The 20,112-nt window shown below is 43.2% G+C and overlaps 1 protein-coding gene across 1 annotated transcript; it reads left to right on the top strand.

Moving 5' to 3' along the window:
* Positions 1 to 6: 6 nt before the first annotated feature.
* On the top strand, positions 7 to 12,450 carry LOC117873142 (serpin B6-like). Its single transcript, XM_034762209.1, has 6 exons — positions 7 to 113; positions 2,775 to 2,912; positions 4,232 to 4,349; positions 4,920 to 5,062; positions 10,106 to 10,273; positions 11,140 to 12,450. The coding sequence occupies exons 1-6, from the start codon at positions 66 to 68 to the stop codon at positions 11,542 to 11,544; spliced, it is 1,020 nt and encodes a 339-aa protein (XP_034618100.1). The 5' UTR covers positions 7 to 65; the 3' UTR covers positions 11,545 to 12,450.
* Positions 12,451 to 20,112: the final 7,662 nt, after the last annotated feature.

Raw genomic sequence — 20,112 nt, 5'->3', positions numbered from 1 at the left:
TGAGTGAAAATGCCAATACACAGAACTTATTCTTTTCTCCTTTGAGTATCTCCTCTGCTTTGTCCATGGTTTTTTTGGGTGCAAAAGGTAACACTGCAGCCCAGATGGCAAAGGTATGTCTGGATAAACTTGAACCACTTAAGACAATCTTGGTCTAGAAGCTGAACCACAGATCTCTAATGTATGTTCTGTACCTATGGAAAACTCCCATTATCATCCTTGTGTGCCTGAGACTAGAATTTTGGTGGCACCATACAGTTGAGGTGCCTTGAAAAAGAGAGAGCTGTCTAGCTGCCTCAAGAGTTAGAAAAGAACTTCTTCAATTACATTCTCTGGGATTAATATCAGATTATACTAATCACCTAAATATGACTTTAAAACATAGCCAGGAGCATTTTCTTAAAATCAGGGCCCCTTTAAGGTGTCAAGTTGGGCAACCAAAAAAATCACTAGTCGCTTTTGAAAATGTAGGCCTAGTTCATTAAACTCTTAATGTCAACTCCTGCTCCAATGAGCACTCAGAACCTCTAGAGAGAAAGAGGGCCTAGGAAAGAAGAGTTGGGTGCCAAGTATGGAGCCCTGAGGTCCCACTGAAAGGTCAAGCAAAGACGTAAGAGGAGACCCAGGAAACAGAGTCACAAATGCGAAGGGAGAACAAGATTTAGAAAAGGAGAGTGATCAATAGTGGCAAAATTGGCAGGAGTCAGGGAAAATGAGGGTGGAGTTGAGGCCCTGAGATCTGTCTGCAAAGAAGGACTTCTGTGTTGCAGTTACATACCCATTTAGGTTCTCTTAGCTTGTGGGTTTTTAGTGTAGTCTGCTTGGTTTCCTAGGGTGAGAATTACAAATTTCAAAACTAGATTTATAGCTGTCCACTTAGAGCCTTGTACAATATTTGGCTTAGGGGAGGTGAAGAGTTGTCTAAACTTGCAGCTTCAACAATAAAATAGGGTGGAGTTGAAACCAATTCCTTATAATTTGTAAGGACTTTTAGAATTGGGATGTATATGTCTTTTGTTTAGAATGATTAACTACCATACGAGCAGACGTAGCTAAAAATTACATGTACTAGTGGGTGTGAACATTCTCTTGTTGTGTGTCAGTAAAATCTCTTGGTCAAAATATCAACCAGTACAACAGCTCTGCAGTTGTTATGGAATTCATAGCATGGCATTTTATAGCAGTTATTACTCTTAAGCAAATCCAACATTTGGGAGGTTGATTTTTTTTTTTAAAATACTATCTTAATCAATGTGTCACCTGAACTCAAACTGAGGATGAAGTTTAAACTTTAGTACTAGTTATGTTTATTTAAACATTGAGACAAATTCTGCTGTTACATTGGTATAAAACTGGAGTAACTATTAGACTTCAATGAAACTGTGTCAGATTTACATCTAGGTAAATGAAAGCAGAATATGGCTTGATCTTGATTTTAAAACCATTGACCTACGAGACCTGATATCAGTGAATTTAGCTCAGAGACTTACCATGGATGTCCCACAGAGTTATCCCAGACTGCATTTGGTTGAATTGGGCCCATTTGTGTCCTATGGGGACACTTCCTTCGATGAGCTGCCCATCTCCCCTGTTGGTTTGGGAAGCCTCTGAGGTCTTGGGCTATTTTGTTGATTTGATCATTTGCCTGCCCACATGCAGTAAAGCACTGTAGAGCTAAAGTTTTCCCTTATAAAGGGCTTTTCAGGGTGTCTTACTTCACTACAGTGTTTCATACTAGAAGAGCCATTCTTGATCTCTATTAAATAAATCTTGCTCATATTAAAGCAATGACTAATGTACTGGAGCACTAGGTCATTCCATAACATTTCTTCATTTCACTAACATTTAGCTGAAAAAAGAACCAGATGTGTTCTTAAATGTACTCCCAAAAGAACCTTCTAGTACAATAGAATGCTAACTATTGTACTATCAGGTGCTTCATTTTAGTAAAGTAGAAGAAGGAAAAGAATGGGGAGTGGAACAATGCAAATATGAAATGATGCAACAAATAATTCATTATGGAAGGCAAAATGGAGGCACTGTTACAAAGGGACAAAGGCAGCAGCATACTATGGGTGTGCTTGAATTGAAAGCATAGTTCCAAAACATTGCTGGAAGCTTTGGGGAAAGGACAGTTGAAAGGGATACCGTCAACATAAATCATACCTTGTCTGAAATTTTTTTTTAACCTCTTAGTGTTGCAAGTAACAGTTAAGATGAGGGAAAAATAAGGGACATTTCCCCCCAGTTTGTATACTTGTGCATTTGACAGCACTTTGTGTTTCACTCTTTGTTCCATAATAGAGACACTTTCCCTGTTTGTCATGCTCTTCCGTACAATGAAACAAATTAAAAAAATGTAACTATAAAGCTACAAAAATCGCTATTGGGGCTCTAGAGATGAGTCTGAGACCTGAAGCTACTTTAAATTCATGTTTTGAAACTGAGTAGATTTCAAGTTGATGGTTTTTCTTTAAACTCTCCAGAACTGTTCATTTTATGTGCCCTAAAGCTAGGACTGAGTGAGGGGTCTCTTCAAACCAGCTATGTTTATTTCCATGGTAAAATGTTTTTTCAGCAGTGTCTCTCTTCTAACATAATGAGCTCCAAATGTGTTGTGTAATGGGAAATCCTTTCCCTTTTAGGGCTGCCTTGGGTGTTCAGGCTGCAGCTTTCATCTCTAAGCTGCTGACAGGCATTGTACTAACCTGTCCGAAAGCACATGTTTCAGCACATGTGGGTCATGCTGAGTGTATTCCTGTCTCTTTCTATAGGTGCTTTCTCTGGACGAAGCTGAAGAGATTCATGATGGATACCAGTCACTTATTTCTGAAATTAACAAACCAGGCACTAATTATGTGCTTAGGATTGCCAACCGGCTCTATGGGGAAAAGAAGTTTAAATTTCTTGCAGTAAGTCAAACGTTCAGTTTGTTCTTGTGTTATAACACATTTGCTACGTTTCCACTTTTGAGTGCAAATCAAGGGATTGGCTTTAATCTACAGGCACTATGTAGTTCAGGACCTGACTAACCAAAGCAAGTCTCCTTGTAAAATCCAAACATTTGTGTGCTCAGCTGATTGTTTGACAGTCGCTAGCTCTGAACGCTAGAGAACTGGAACAGAGTGCTGTCAATGGAAGATCCAACAAACCCCAACTCTTCAGCATTCCATTAATCACTCAGGCATTTTTGGCCAGGAGCTAAGATTTTAAGAATTTCCTTCAAATGGTGGGCAGGGAGGGGAATAGGCATTATTGTGTGACTTTTGGGGGGGAGGGGTCTTCCCTCCCCTTAAATTGGACAATACATTCAAAGGACACAGCAAGGGGCACATCATTTTTTTTTAAAATCAGACAGAAGAGCGATTAGAAATTCTCCAAAGACTTAGCTGAGAGTAACGGGTACTGGGGTATATATTTCCCGTTTAAAATGCATCCAAAAAGTGTACCCCTGATTTTAACCTTACTCTTTCAGACCCCCTTCTTTCATCTCAGAAAATTAAGAGGTAACTGAAAGTCTCACTTGAGTTCTAGACTCAAAAAAACAAACTTACATTTTCAGTATGGCAATCAACCTTACCCTCCCCAATCTACAGTTATTTTATTACTAAAAGGGATTGCCAGTATAAATTGGCTCAGATCCAGAGATCCTCTTCTCAATTAAAGTTAAAACCACTATAATTAAATATTTAAACTTGGAATCTTTGGCATTTAGTCCATAAAATAGAAGACTTCAAAATACAAATTGGAAAGAGAGAGAGCATGATTTTGACTAGCCACATAATTACTGACCTATTGACATTTGCACAGTAGACCTTTCATAAGGCTGAAGAGCAGGTTATTATGATCCACACATACTATACAAAAAAGATATAGAAATAACCCCCTGAGATTTCAGTTCTAAACTAGATCAGTTTCGGGTTACTCTGGGAGGGTTATAAAAAACATTATCTAGAGACCGATTTACTTGTACTCTCAAACTGAAGCAAATTGATTGCATCACTCTCATCATGCAGTCTTGTTGTTGATCTGTCAGTAAGCTGGCTGCTCGGACTAAGAATGTAATAATAGAAAATAAAATGTTCAGTTTGAAAAGAAGTGACAAGTTGGTGTTAAGACTGACTCTTTCTGAAGGGATGGAGGAAGAAAAGGTAGATTCTATGTTTGAGTCTTCTACAACTGCACGCCAGAAAAATATATTGTTAAGACATCCTCCTTTTGTTTGTCCTAGACATTTATAGACTCCTGCCAGAAATTCTATCATGCAGAGCTAAAACAACTTGACTTCTCTAGAGCTGCAGAAGATTCCAGAAAACACATAAATTCCTGGGTAGAAGAAAAAACTGAAGGTGAGTAGCTTGCAGAGTTCCACAGTGTCTCGCTAAACAGCTAAAGCCTGTTTAAAAAGCATATGGCCATAGGAGAGATACAATAAGAGAAGGAGAAGAAAAACAGAACTGAATCCTTCAGATTAAGATGTAGTTCTTGTACTGTGCAGATGTTAGAGGATACTGTAGTTCACTGGTCCCCAACCTTTTCTGTGGGGCGGGTGCCGGATGACTAGCCGCTGAGGATCGTGGCTGCCAGACAAGCAGCTGCCTAAATGCCGCCGAGAAGCAGCAACATCAAGAGGTATTGCCGCCGAAATGCCGCCGTGAAGCAGCGTCATCAAGAGGCGTCACTGCTGAAATGCCGCCAAAATTCGGTGGCAGTGCTTCTTGACGTTGCCGCTTCTCGGTGGCATTTTGGCGGCTGCTTGTCTGGCGGCCAGTAGGCGGGTGCACTTGGATGCCTCTAACTTCTGCACAATACAAGAATTTTGGGCACCGCATTGAGGACCCCTGCTGTAATTAATAACACAACTAGGTAGATAGGTGTATATCAGCTAAAAACTATGCTTCCTTTAATGTGTCCTAAAGGTAAAATCCAGAATCTGTTGGCTCAGGGTGTTGTTGATTCAATGACCAGACTAATCTTGGTGAACGCCATCTACTTCAAAGGCAACTGGGCAACCCAATTCAACAAAGATTGCACAGTGGAAAGGCAATTTAAAATTAACAAGGTATGAAGTAGGAAAATGTCACTCATTTTTCACTACACTTTCACCCAAAGAAAACAAGAAATGCTTTTAATCAGGATTGCCCTAAGTACATTTTACCACAACCCTCTATTCTTTCCCATCCCATCCCCTCAACACAACCCCTTTGTTTAGTTTATTGTAAACATCTTTGAAACTACATTTTCAAATAAATGCATTAACCTGGATGTATCCCTTGTTTCCTTCATTCTCTCTCTGTTTTCTGCTATACCTCTCTGTGTATCTTTTCAGCAGTGGAGGACAGTAGCCTTGAACATAATTACAGAACTTACAATAGTCAGAATTTTAACATGTAAGAGAAGAACGTGGATAAATGAGTGTCAGACAGTTTGGGATTCCATACATTGTTCAGTGTTTAGAGAACCTGTAAGTCATTTAACATCCCTGTCCTCGAATCTGTTGCTGTTTTGTGTGCACAACTACCACAGAATTATGGTTACTTACAGAAATTGGTCCCCTTTGCTTCAGTTTTTACCCAATGATAAAATTAGAACATGAAAAATGCTCAACTACTTCATGTGTTATAAGGTTTGATTTGTAAAATGTGTGGTGATTGCTAATTCTCCTCAAAGCATTGTAAATCAGGAGCAAATCTACTGCAGTCCGTGGAGCTAAAACAGCTATACTTAGACTATAAGCTCTTCGGGACAGGGTCGGTCTTCTTTCTAGCACAGTGGGGTCTTGGTCCGTGACTGGGACTCCAAGGGGTATGATAGTATAAAAAATAAGTGAGAAGAATTGGGCCCTTACTGTCTACAAGCAGAAGAGAACACGCATGTGTTCAGATGTTTTTACACATGGAACGCTTCTGTTTACAGCAAACTTTGATCAAAACAAGATCACTTTTGCTTTAAAATGGATTCCACCATTAAACTGATACACAAATTAGATCAGGTTTCTTTTTTTTTAGCTACTCACATCACAGTGTGCAAATCTCCTCATCTTAAAGTGCATCCACTCTACCCCAAGGCATAATAAAGTAATTCTCAATGTGGTGATAGGCCAGCCCTCCTTCTTGGGGAAGCTCATGCATCCTCTTGAGGCTGTCTCCACATACACCTCTACCCCAATATAACGCGACCCGATATAACACAAATTCGGATATAACGCGGTAAAGCAGCGCTCCGGGAGGGCGCGGCTGCGTGCTCCAGTGGATCAAAGCTAGTTCAATATAACGCAGTTTCACCTATAACGCGATAAGATTTTTTGGCTCCTGAGGACAGCGTTATATCGGGGTAGAGGTTTAGCACAAACAGGGACTGGTGACATGACTCTGAAGAGCATACCAAGAAACTGAATGAAATGTGAGCCACCTTGTATATTTACTCATACCTTCCTGGATGGTGAAAGTCATTCAGGAGTGCCTGGAAGTCCTACTATCTCTCGATGCCATCTTTTAGAGAGAGAATTTTATTGCCCAGCCCAACACATGCTATAGTCAGGCAGCACCCCAGAAGTCATGATTTGGACAAACTGGAGAAATGGTCTGAGGTAAATAGGATGAAATTCAATAAGGACAAATGCAAAATACTCCACTTACAAAGGAGCAATCAGTTGCACGCACACTAAATGGAAAATGACTGCCTAGGAAGGAGTACTGTGGAAAGGGATCTGGGGATCATAGTGGACCACAAGCTAAATATGAGTCAACAGTGTAATACTGTTGCAAAAAAAGCAAACATAGTTCTGGGATGTATTAGCAGGAGTGTTGTAAGCAAGACACGAGAAGTAATTCTTCCGCTCTACTCTGCTCTGATTAGGCCTCAACTGGAGTATTGTGTCCAGTTCTGAGCACCACATTTCAGGAAGGATGTGGACAATTTGTAGAGAGTTCAGTAAAGAGCAACAAAAAATGATTAAAGGTATAGAAAATAGGACCTATGAGGGAAGATTGAAAAATTGGGTTTGTTTAGTCTGGAAAAGAGAAGACTGAGAGGGGACATAACAGTTTTCAAGTATGTAAAAGGTTGTTACAAGGAGGAGGGAGAAAAATTGTTTTTCTTAACCTCTGAGGCTAGGACAAGAAGCAGTGGGCTTAAATTGCAGCAAGGGAGGTTTAGGTTGGTCATTAGGAAAAACTTCCTAACTCTCAGGGTGGTTAAGCACTGGGATAAATTGCCTAGGGAGATTGTGGAATCTCCATCATTGGAGATTTTTAAGAGCAAGTTAGACAAACACCTGTCAGGAATGGTCTAGATAATTAGTCCTGCCACGAGTGCAGGGGTGACCTCTCGAGGTCCCTTCTAGATTCTTTGATTCTATGATTGGAAAAAATCCAGACACTACCAAGATAAAAGACAGCCTTTTAAATTTACACTGTGAGAGAAATACATATCCCCAATACAGAGGAGGTATTTTTAAAACTGGTTTGTTTTAAGAAAACAGATAGGCATTAGAACCAATCGTATGGTATAAACTCTGTAAATTCAATGGGATTACTCACATGCTTAAAACTAAACCCTTGAGTAAGTGTTTGCAGGATCAGGGCCTTAACCAGAAGATTAGTTTAAAAGGACTGTAAATTAATCCACCTGATTACTGAACAATACAAATACCAACCCTTCCACTATCATGAGTAGAATTCACAAAAACTTATTCTAGTACCTATATATGTTTTAGGAAAATAAACCAGTTTTCAAATACTTCCTATGTATTGTAGACATATATTCCTCTGATGCTGTAAATTTAAAGGGAAGTGTTTTAGCTTGGTAGCATGTTATTTTTTTTTCCCAAATAAACATGGACCAATGTTATTTTATTGCCAGATGTTCTGAATTTACATCTTGAATTATCATGTTTCATTGTTATTTAACATTAAAAATTACTCAGGGGGTGCTAATTCCAATACTGACATAGAGAGTAGACATCAGCATGAGCCTATGAACCAAGTATACATTTCCACTAATAGAAATGAATATTGGTATTTAGGCACCCAGGCATTAAAAATTAATCCGATTTACATGAAAAGAAAATCAAAGCATATACGTACTTCTGCGTTATGTGCAATTCTGTGCAATATTTAAAACGATGCTGTGTTAAATTCTGAGTGAAAAATTCTGCCAACTACAAAAAAGTACATTATATTAACGATAAGCATTTTAGAACTACGTAGACAGAAATAAACCCACGGAAATTTTATGCTTAAGTAAAGCAATGGGTCTGATTCTGTTCTTATTTACACAAGCTTTACACCAATCTAACTTAAATTGATTTCAACAGTTACTCTAGAATCAGGCCCATAATGTTGAAATTCCTCAATGTACTGTGAGTTCTTTTTCTACTTCATAAAATATTTCAGCTAAACAGCATTTTGGGGGCACCTTTATATTCTGATTAGAAGCAAACACTGGCCCTGAATCAAACTATTCAAATCTAACAACGCATTAGCAAATCTGAGCCAAAACAGAGATGCTGATGCAGATGGAATAAAATCTGCTACCAGAGGACAACTGGTTGTTTGAAGTATTCCTCTTGTTTAGTCATATATTGATCTGTCCCAGCTTACAACGTTTGGGAGGCAATGTGGTTCAATGGACAGAAGGCAGGCCAAAGAGTGAGAAAACCAGGATTCTACACATACAGGAAGTTGTTCAACTTTTCCTAGCATCCCAGTTTTCCCGTTCCAGTTCTATGATTCTATGAGTGGAAACCACGGACTTTACTAATTACTGCTTGGGGGTCTAACCTCCTTCCTATTTGTGGATAATGTAATGAAAATGCAAGTGGATACACCCGCTTACCATCTGTATAGTGGACCTCCGCAAATCAGGTCTTCAGATTTTGATAGGTAATAGACAGTACAGGTAGTGGTGACCTGCTCTTGTCCATGGATAAGAGACATACATTCACACTCTTGGATCTCTCTGAAGCATTTGATAGAATGTTATTGTCCTGCCTTAGACCTACTGGGGAGTTGGTGCCAATCTTTCGTACCAGGCCATTCCCAGAGAGAGCCCTACCTTGTGAAGTTGCTTAGTTCTCCCTTTTCTTCTTTGAGGAGGGGAGGGGGAATCAGTACTATGCTGACTCCCCATTGAATACAGGGTCATATTAAGGTTTTGACCCTAATCTTCAAAGCTGTCTATGAAACTGGCCTGAGCTACTCGAGGACTGTGTTTTCTTCATGTCAGGGAATAAAGCTTTTAAAAGAATTCATTACGAACTACAGAACTGTCAGTCACAAAAACTTGAGTGGAAGATGGCAGATGACCCACAACTATGGAATTCACTTTATAAAACATAGGAATGATCACAAATCTCAGTGCTTCCAGAACAAACCGTAAAACTCACTCTTTTATCCCCAGCCTGCTTACGCTGACTAGTCATTGGTGAACTAAAGAACTGTCAGAAATGGAGTTCAGATAAGCATGCAGAAATCCAGATGCTACCTGGCTTTTAGGCTCCTCTCTGATATCAACCATGAACACTCCCAAAACCAGCATACTAATAGCCACTCTCTTTTTCTACTAATAGCCACTCTCTTTAAACTACTCACAGGATCACTGTTTGTTTTTGCTGCCTGCTCCTTTCCTAAGACCTGGCAAGATCCTTAAGAAAATCTGGCTTTGTGCCCCTGTCCACTCAACCCCTCGTTTTCTGTATTAACAGACAATAGCAGCGGTGGCCATATTTGCCATGTAACATTCAGAGGTTTGAAATCTCCTGCCTACTAGTGTGAAACTATTTAGGCTCAGAGGTCCAGCGTTTTAACAATTTTGTTGATAGGAAGCTACACAGTAAGCAACTAAAATACCTGTAGTGTTTTCCTCAAAATAAATGTCAAGGGACTGGGCATTACAAATGGGAAAAGCCTGATAGAATTTTGGTTCATTCCCTGCCACCCCAAAGGGCAATGGTAGGACCCTTCCCTACAATATTTTCTAGTGCTCTGCCCAGCCTAATTGCAGATGTCCCATGTGATTTGAATCCCAGTTCTTCTAGTTTAGTACCAACATGCTGGGTCTGTAGTACTTGTTGACACTGATACTTTTTTTTTTTTTTTTAAAGAATGAGAGCAAACCAGTGCAGATGATGTTCAAGGAAACTAAATTTAACATGAGCTACATAGCAGATTTTCAGACCCAAATCCTTGACCTCCCTTATGTTGATAACGAGACAAGTATGATCATCCTGCTTCCTGATGAAATCCAAGATAATTCCACTGGCCTGGAACAGGTAAGGCACTTGTTCTGAATACAAAGCTCAAATCCTGCTAGAGAAGAGCATTTGACAAAATCTCATTTAGATCTGTGAATTCACGTCCCAAGCTCCGAACTCACCAGTATTAGCACAGGGTGGGAGAGCTGTGGAGGCGTTACATCTGTCCCCCAAGAGATGGGAATACCATGTGTCACTGTCAAGTAAGCCCAGCTCTCTCTGATGTCCAGAGAAATGTTAAGTTCTGAAAAGAGAGACTTCTTGACTAGGCATTGGGATGAAGTCAGAATGTAGTGAGTGACAGATTGAAGGAGATCCTGGAGAGCTTCCACTGTCACAAAAATCAATTCCTGTTTGATGGATTTCTCCCCCCATATTCCTTTCTAACTGTTGTGGGTTGGGCTCTCCCTCACTGTACCTGACCCTCTACCTAACATTTCTTCATATGGGAGTCCTCAAGTGCTCCTCCATTCAAGAGCTACTGATTTCCTTTCTGTGCTATACTGTTACTGGGCTGGCAAGGGACAGCAAAATAGTAATGCCTCTCCCACAGTAGTTACCTCTGCCAAGTACACGTCATTACTAGTGACAACATGCAATTGCATTAACTTGTTACCATGAAGGATGATCTTGGGACGGTACCTGCATATAACACAGCGGAGCTCTGATCCTAACTGGGGGGCCTTTTGACTGTATTGAAAAAAGAATAAGAATGTTTCTGACTGTCATTTATTTTTGGTTTCTGACTATAGCAATAACATTCATTCCATACCAGGAGAGGATGCTAATCCCTACTGTGTAAACACACACAGTGGGCATTGTTTCATTAGTATAAATTCATGGCTTTTCTTCCTCTATAATTTTGTGACCTTTTCTTCTTGTAGCTGGAAAGAGAACTTACTTATGAGAAACTTACAGAGTGGATAAATCCAGAAATGATGGACTATACTGAAGTGGAGGTGTGTTTACCCAGATTTAAGTTGGAGCAAGTTTATGATCTGAAGCCTGTTCTGAAGAACATGGGAATGGCTGATGCATTTGACAGCGACAAGGTGGATTTATCTGGAATGTCAGGCAGCAATGAGCTAGTTCTGTCGGAGGTTGTTCACAAGTCCTTTGTGGAGGTCAACGAAGAAGGCACGGAGGCAGCAGCTGCTACTGCATTAGTGTTCCGTATGCTTTGTGCACGGATTGTACCACAGTTCACTGCTGACCATCCTTTCCTCTTCTTTATCCGGCACAACAAAACTGGCAACATTCTGTTCTATGGCAGATTTTGTTCCCCCTAAAAAGAAAAAATGCAGCCCTTAACACAGTAAAGTTATTTCCATTTTACTATCTTGGGATTTTTTTTGCACTCTACGCAACAAACTTTGTACAGATGCTGTACGTTACATGGTGCAACCCTAAACACCCTTCTCTCTTGTGCCTGAAACAGCTTTTTGTAGTCCTCTATTCAAATTTAAGCAAGAGTTTTAAATAACAGGATCATTTAATATTTATTCCAAGTCATAAGACTTCAAATGGCATTTTCCATAGTTCACTGTAAAGCACCCCTTGTATCCTGTATACCTTAATAAATGCGGGGTTCCTTAACTTGAGTCCATCTCTAGACATAACACCTTGTTTAATGCCTCTCTCCATCTCTGTACATATTCCCCTAGAAATTTGGTTCTCATATTTGGGGATGCTTAGCAGCAAGTGGTAAGATCTCGTGGGGAGAGGAAAACGAAAGAAGACTGACTTCTGACTGACCTCCAAATGCTTTTTGCAAATTTCCCTTCTCCCTGTCTCATTTTCCAGACTGGTTCATTCTGTGTCTAGCTGTGTCCCCATTTAAAAAAAACAAACAAATAGCTCTTGGCAGCCATCTAACAGATTTTTATGAACGATGCTAACACAACTGTTACTCTTGGGGGGGAAATTGAGCAAGTACTTATTCAAGACAAGGAATGAAGTCAACTCCACTGAAGTTAATGGAAAAACTTCTTACTGACTTCAGTGGGGTCAGAATTTCACTCTGCATATGTCTCATATGTTAACCTGGGTTACACTAATATTTTTAATACTTTGAAATAGGACAGATATTTGCTTAGACCGATAATGCTAAACTGCACAGCCATAGTGGTCTTATCCAGTGATTTTGGTCTTGCTGTTTCTGCTCCTTGAACCAACAATAAAGGAACTGATGTGAAGTGCTGTGGGGTCAGGTTTTGTTTGGTTTTAATTGTGTAGTTCTTCAGCTGGAGTGTGATTGAAACAAACGTGTGAATTTTGCCATCGATAACTAGCAGGGACAGGCTCTGCCATTCTAAGACTGCACTAGCAGGGCTCCCACCTCCAATGAAATCCAGTATTTATTGCCTCCTTTATAATACTTGGCTGCCAAGAACATACGTAAATAGAGGCAATAGGGTGGTTAACTTGGAACATAGAATTTAGTGTTGTTCTGAGTGTTGCAGCTAACTCAGTTTCAGTCTCAAATTAGGTTTGCTAACAGCATCTCATAACCTGGCAGAGTGAAGTCTGAGTAGGTAAGGGCATAGCTTTCTCTTCTATAGATGGAATTAGTTTCAGTGAAAACCTCGTTGTTAAAAATAACTTTTCACTGTATTATAAATTGCAATAAGATACCAGTCCTGGATTGTATGCAAGGTTTTCATTCCCTCCACCAAAAACAAATCCTGACCCTTCACAATCGTTGCCCCTACAGGCACTGGAACAGAGTTCAGCATTATCCACAAAACTGTAAGGAAGTAGAAACACTGACTTGACTTTGAAGGAAGTGAAAAGGAACAGTCCCTGTGGGCAGAGCTAGGGCATTCTAAGCTGCCCTGGGAGCTGACAGTGGACATGCACCACAGCAGTTCCTTAACTCTGAAGAAATTGAGGGAAACCCTCCCACCAGCTGAGCCAGTTCACTATTAAAATGTATTTCATTATACGTATTTCAGTAGTGCCTAGAGCTCCAACCATTACTGGGGGCCTATTGTATTTGTACAGGGAGACAAAATACTCAAGACAAAAAGGGAATGGAAAGAGAGAGTAAAGTGACTTTTCTGAAGTCACAGCCGGTCACTGGCAGAGCTGGGAATACCATCCAGGTCTTTTGACTCCCAGTGCCCTATATCCTAGATCCACGCTGCCTCATTCCACCAATGATTTTGGCTTTGTGGTGGCATAAGCAAGAACACCACAACTGACTTTAGATGAGTTGCTCATGGTTCAATCAGCAGTGATTTTTGGCCTATAATTCTTTCACTTGACAGGAAAGAAATGGGAGACTTTTTCAATTAGCTTCACTTACACAAGTTGCAGGCAATAGAACATTTTTTTAAAATTGTCATCCATTACTCAAATGCAATAGAAATTCTGAGCATAAATGTAAGTTCAGCATTTAAGAAGTTGCTCTGGGTATGTCTACACTACGAAATTAGTTCGAATTTATAGAAGCCGGTTTTATAGAAATCGGTTGTATAAAGTCAGTTGTGTGTGTCCCCACATAAAATGCTCTAAGTGCTCTAGTCGGTGGACCGCGTCCACAGTACGAGGCTAGCGTCGACTTCCGGCGCATTGCACTATGGGTAGCTATCCCACAGCTATCCCACAGTTCCCGCAGTCTCCGCCGCCCATTGGAATTCTGGGTTGAGATCCCAATGCCCGGATGATGCAAAACAGTGTCGCGGGAGGTTCTGGGTACATGTCGTCAGGCCTCTCCCCCTCCGTCACAGCAACGGCAGACAATAGATTCGCGCCTTTTTACCTGGGTTACCTGTGCAGACAACATACCACAGCAAGCATGGAGCCCGCTCAGCTCAGCTGAGCTCACCGTCACCATATGTCCTCTGGGTGCCGGCAGACGTGGGACTGCATTGCTACACAGCAGCAGCAGCAGCTAACTGTCTTTTGGTGGTAGACGGTGCAGTAGACTGGTAGCCTTCATCGGCGATCTGGGTGCTGGCAGCCGTGGGGCTGCATTGCACCAGCCCCTTGCCTTTTGGCAGTAGATGGTGTATTACGACTGGTAACCATCCTATTACAAGTTGGATCATCGCACATTAGCAGAATCTTCCCTGAGCAGCAGATTGTGCAATAGGCTTGAAGGCCATCGTAATACACTAACTGCCAAGCACCCAGTATTTGCTGCCAAGCACCCAGAAAGATGCCGAGGGCTATCAGTCACGCTGCACCGTCGTCTTAAGATGTAAAAAATAGATTTGCTCTGTATTCATTTGCTTCCCCCTCCCTCCGTCAAATCAACTGCCTGCTAAACCCAGGGTTTTCAGTTTAATCTTTGGGGGGACCATTCTGTGTGACAGTTGTTTGTGTTTCTCCCTGATGCACAGCCACCGTTCTTGATTTTAATTCCCTGTACCTGTACGCCATGTCGTCACTCGGCCCGCCCTCCCTCCTTCCCCTAGTCCGTCAGATACTAGTTTCGCGCCTTTTTTTGGAATTCTGGGTTGAGATCCCAATGCCCAGATGATGCAAAACAGTGTCGCGGGAGGTTCTGGGTACATGTCGTCAGGCCCCTCCCCTTCCGTCACAACAACGGCAGACAATAGATTCGCGCCTTTTTACCTGGGTTACCTGTGCAGACAACATACCACGGCAAGCATGGAGCCCGCTCAGCTCAGCTGAGCTCACCGTCACCATATGTCCTCTGGGTGCCGGCAGACGTGGGACTGCATTGCTACACAGCAGCAGCTGCTAACTGCCTTTTGGCGGTAGACGGTGTAGCATGAGTAATAGCCGTGGGGCTGGCAGCCGTAGAGCTGCATTGCACCAGCCCCTTGCCCTTTGGTAGGAGATGATATATTATGACTGGTATCCGTCGTCGTCATACTGCAGTGGCTGTCAATCATGGGCACCTGGGCAGACACGCTACTGTCTCGATGATGATGGCTATCAGTCGTAGTATACTATTTTCTGCCAATTGCCCAGTATTGTCTGCTAAGCACCCAGAAGAGGCCGAGGGCGATCTGGGTGCTGGCAGACGTGGGGCTGGCAGACGTGGGGCTGCATTGCTACACAGCAGCAGCCCCTTGCCTTTTGGTAGACGATGGTATATTACGACTGGTATCCGTCGTCATCGTACTGCAGAGGCTATCACTCATGCTGCACTGTCGGCTGCCAGCTTAAGATGTAAAAAATAGATTTGTTCTGTATTCATTTGCTTCCCCTTCCTCCGTGAAATCAACGGCCTGCTAAGCCCAGGGTTTTCAGTTTAATCTTTGGGGGGACCATTCTGTGTGACAGTTGTTTGTGTTTCTCCCTGATGCACAGCCACCTTTCTTGATTTTAATTCCCTGTACCTGTACGCCATGTCGTCACTCGGCCCGCCCTCCCTCCTTCCCCTAGTCCGTCAGATACTAGTTTCGCGCCTTTTTTCTGACCAGGCGCCATAGCTAGCACTGGGATCATGGAGCCCGCTCAGATCACCGCAGCAATTATGAGCACTATGAACACCACGCGCATTGTCCTGAAGTATATGCAGAGCCAGGACATGCCAAGGCGAAACCCGGACCAGCCGAGGAGGCGATTGCAGCGCGGCGAAGAGAGTGATGAGGAAATTGACATGGACATAGACCTCTCACAAGGCACAGGCCCCAGCAATGTGGAAATCATGGTTTCACTGGGGCAGGTTCATGCCGTGGAACACCGATTCTGGGCCCGGGAAACAAGCACAGACTGGTGGGACCGCATCGTGCTGCAGGTGTGGGACGATTCCCAGTGGCTGCGAAACTTTCGCATGCGTAAGGCCACTTTCATGGAACTTTGTGACTTGCTTTCCCCTGCCCTGAAACACCAGGATACCAAGATGAGAGCAGCCCTCACAGTTGAGAAGTGAGTGGCGATAGCCCTGTGGAAGCTTGCAACGCCAGACAGCTTCCGGTCAGTCGGGAATCAATTTGGAGTGGGCAAATCTACGGTGGGGGCTGCTGTGATCAAGTAGCCAAAGCAATCACTGAGCTGCTGCTACCAAAGGTAGTGACTCTAGGAAATGTGCAGGTCATAGTGGATGGCTTTGCTGCAATGGGATTCCCTAACTGTGGTGGGGCGATAGATGGAACCTATATCCCTATCTTAGCACGGGAGCACCAGGGCAACCAGTACATAAATCGTAAGGAATACTTTTCAATGGTGCTGCAAGCACCGGTGGATCACAAGGGATGTTTCACCAACATCAACGTGGGCTGGCCGGGAAGGGTCCATGACGCTCGCGTCTTCAGGAACACTACTCTGTTTAAACGGCTGCAGCAAGGGATTTACTTCCCAGACCAGAAAATAACCATTGGGGATGTTGAAATGCCTATAGTTATCCTTGGGGACCCAGTCTACCCCTTAATACCATGGCTCATGAAGCCATACACAGGCAGCCTGGACAGTAGTCAGGAGCTGTTCAACTACAGGCTGAGCAAGAGCAGAATGGTGGTAGAATGTGCATTTGGACGTTTAAAGGGTTGCTGGCGCACGTTACTGACTCGCTCAGACCTCAGCCAAACCAATATCCCCATTGTTATTGCTGCTTGCTGTGTGCTCCACAATCTCTGTGAGAGTAAGGGGGAGACCTTTATGGCGGGGTGGGAGACTAAGGCAAATCGCCTGGCTGCTGATTACGCACAGCCAGACACCAGGGCGATTAGAAGAGCACACCAGGAAGTGCTGCGCATCAGAGAAGCTTTGAAAACCAGTTTCATGACTGGTCAGGCTATGGTGTGAAAGTTCTGTTTGTTTTTCCTTGATGAAAACCTGCCCCCTTGGTTTACTCATTCCCTGTAAGCAAACCACCCTCTCCCCTTCAATCATAGCTTGCTTTCAAAGGAAATAAAGTCACTATTGTTTAAAAATCATGTATTCTTTATTAATTGATTATAAACATAGAAAGAGAACTGACAAGGTAGCCCAGGTGGGGTTTGGGAGGAGGATAGGAGGGAAGGAAAAGGCCACTAAAAAAGTTCAAAATAATGACAGCTTTTTGCTTGGGCTGTGCACAGAGCCTCCCTCCCCCCTCCCCCCGTGTTCTTACACGGCTGGGTGAGGAGGCTATGGAACATGGTGAGAGGGGAGGGAGGTTATACAGGGGCTGCAGCAGCACTCTGTGATCCTGCTGCCATTCCTGAAGCTCCACCAGACGCCGGAGCATATCCGTTTGATCATGCAGCAGCCCCAGCATTGCAGCCTGCCACCTCTCATCTCGAGCGTCCCTCATGGCCTCACATTCACTGGCATCTTTCCTGTACTTTGATACCGTGTCCTTCCACTCATTCAGATGAGCTCTTTCATTGCGGGTCGATTCCATGATTTCAGAGAACATTTCGTCTCGCGTTCTTTTTTTTCGTTGGGATGGAGGAGGGAGGCTTGAAAAATTTGCAGCTGCGGGAGGGAGGGAAAAAAGGGAGAGAAGTATTTTAAAAGATACATTTTACAGAACAATGCTTATACTCTTTCATGGTGAACAACACTATTCATATTACATAGCACATGTGATTTCGGTACAAGATCGCATTTTGCATCTTAATATTGAGTGCCTGCGGCTTTGGTGTTAGAGATCACAGACACAGGTCCAGGCAACAGAATTCAGCTTGCATGCGGCCATGGTAAGCCATTGTCTTTTGGCTTCTGCAGCCTTCCTAAAGCAGTGCCCTCCTTTCCCACATACCAAGCAAAGCCCGTTGAGTGCTGCGGTTTTCCTGTTACCGTGCAGCAGCAGAAACCAAACTAACCCCCCCCCCAATCCAATTCTCTGGGATGATCGCTTTATCCCTCCCCCCACCATGTGGCTGGTATCAGGGAAGATCCTTGCTAGCCAAATGCAAAAAGCTCAGCGCAACCCCACCCCCCCTGCCCCGCTTGGCTAACTGCAGGGAAGGATTTCTTTTCAGCCACAGTAGGAACAGCCACCTCTGTCCCCTTAATTAAATTCCCATATTTCAACCAAGTTACCATGAATGCTATCACCTTCCTGAAGATAACACGACGAGATAAAGAACGGATGTTGCTTGAATGCCAGCAAACACCAGGACCATACGCTGCCAGGCTTTGTCATGCAACGATACCAGATTACTTGCTATTAGCATGGCGTGGTCAAATGTCCTACCATGGAGGACGGAATAAGGCTGCACTGCCCAGAAACCTTCTGCAAAGGCTTTTGGAGTACCTCCAGGAGAGCTTCATGGAGATGTCCGTGGAGGATTTCTGCTCCATCCCCAGACACATTAACAGACTTTTCCAGTAGCTGTACTGGCCACGGATGCATCCCAAGTCCTCAGGGCAAATTAATCATTAAAAAATGCTTGCTTTTAAACCATGTTTTATATTTACAAAGGTACACTCACCAGCGGTCCCTTCCATGGCCTCATTGTCTGGGATACTGCCTTGTGAGGGTTGGGAGGGTACTTCAGTCAGGCTGAGAAAAAGATCCTGGCTGTTGGGGAGAACGGAGTGCTGGGTGCTCTCCGCAAGCTCGTCATCCTCCTCATAATCATCTTCCCCGTCTGCAGAATTCTCAGGCATGGCTGAGATTACCCCTTCCTCGGAATCCACGGTCAGAGGTGGGGTAGTGGTGGCGGTGTCCCCTAGAATTGCATGCAGCTCAGCATAGAAGCAGCATGTCTGTGGCTCTGCCCCGGACCTTCCGTTTGCTTCCTTTGTTTTTTTATAGGCTTGTCTGAGCTCCTTAACTTTCACACGGCACTGATATGGTGGCCTCTCTCCATCATGCCCTTGGAGATTTTTTCAAATGTTTTGGCATTTCGTCGTTTGGAACGTAGCTCTGCTAGCACGGAATCCTCTCCCCATATAGCAATCAGATCCAGTACCTCCCGTACGGTCCATGCTGGTGCTCTTTTTCGATTCTCAGACTGCATGGTTACCTGTGCTGATGAGCTCTGCGTGGTCACCTGTGCTCTCCATGCTGGGCAAACAGGAAATGAAATTCAAAAGTTCGCAGGGCTTTTCCTGTCTACCTGGCCAGTGCATCCGAGTTCAGATTGCTGTCCAGAGCGGTCACAATGGTGCACTGTAGGATAGCTCCCGGAGGCCAATACCGTCGAATTGCAGCCACACTAACCCTAAATCGAAATGGCAATGTTGATTTCGGTGCTACTCCCCTCATTGGGGAGGAGTACAGAAATCGATTTTAAGAGCCCTTTATGTCCAAGTAAATGGCTTTGTTGTGTGGATGGGTGCAGGCTTAATTAGATTTAACGCTGCTAAATTCGACCTAAACTCATAGTGTAGACCAGGTCTTAGCAGTGTATTTCCTTTACCTGATGATGTCATGGCCAGCAGTACCCAGTGTGATTCTGTGCACTCAGAGAGGCAAAGGCAGCACTGCGGCTGAAAAAAGGCAGGTAGCTCCAGGGGCCCAGTACTTTCTGCCTTTCAGTCATTTGGCCTAATGAACTCTTCCAATGTTGTAACTACCAGATAAACTAAATTAACTTGAACAAAGTTAACTATAGCATAACTGTACACGGGCTTATCACTGAGCAAAACAGAGAAAAATTAACAATAGCAGACTAAGTTACTGGACCCCATATCACCTCATAGTAGAGAACAGCAACATAAAGAAAAGGCACTGGTTGAAGAGGTGTTTTTGGAGGAGCCTGCTCTCCCACCAGAGGCAGAAAAAATTGTCCACACCTTTGAAGCGTGGATAATACCAGCGGTCTAGATCTGTGCACCTTTTTCCAGCCTGCATACTGCTTCCTGCAGAGTTCATAAAATATCACCAGCCAGGGCTCCTCTCTCTGTCTTTTCAGAGCAAACCAAAAGCTAGGCATGACAGTTGCATATCAGGATAAGGGGCTGAGACATCTTTTCTACAAATCTTGTCAGTCTCATTTATCTGA

The sequence above is a fragment of the Trachemys scripta genome, chromosome 2 (assembly GCF_013100865.1).
Source record: "Trachemys scripta elegans isolate TJP31775 chromosome 2, CAS_Tse_1.0, whole genome shotgun sequence".
Classification (NCBI taxonomy): domain Eukaryota; kingdom Metazoa; phylum Chordata; order Testudines; family Emydidae; genus Trachemys; species Trachemys scripta.
The sequence above is the reverse complement of the archived record's forward strand: the minus strand, read 5'-3'. Positions and strand labels throughout refer to the sequence as shown.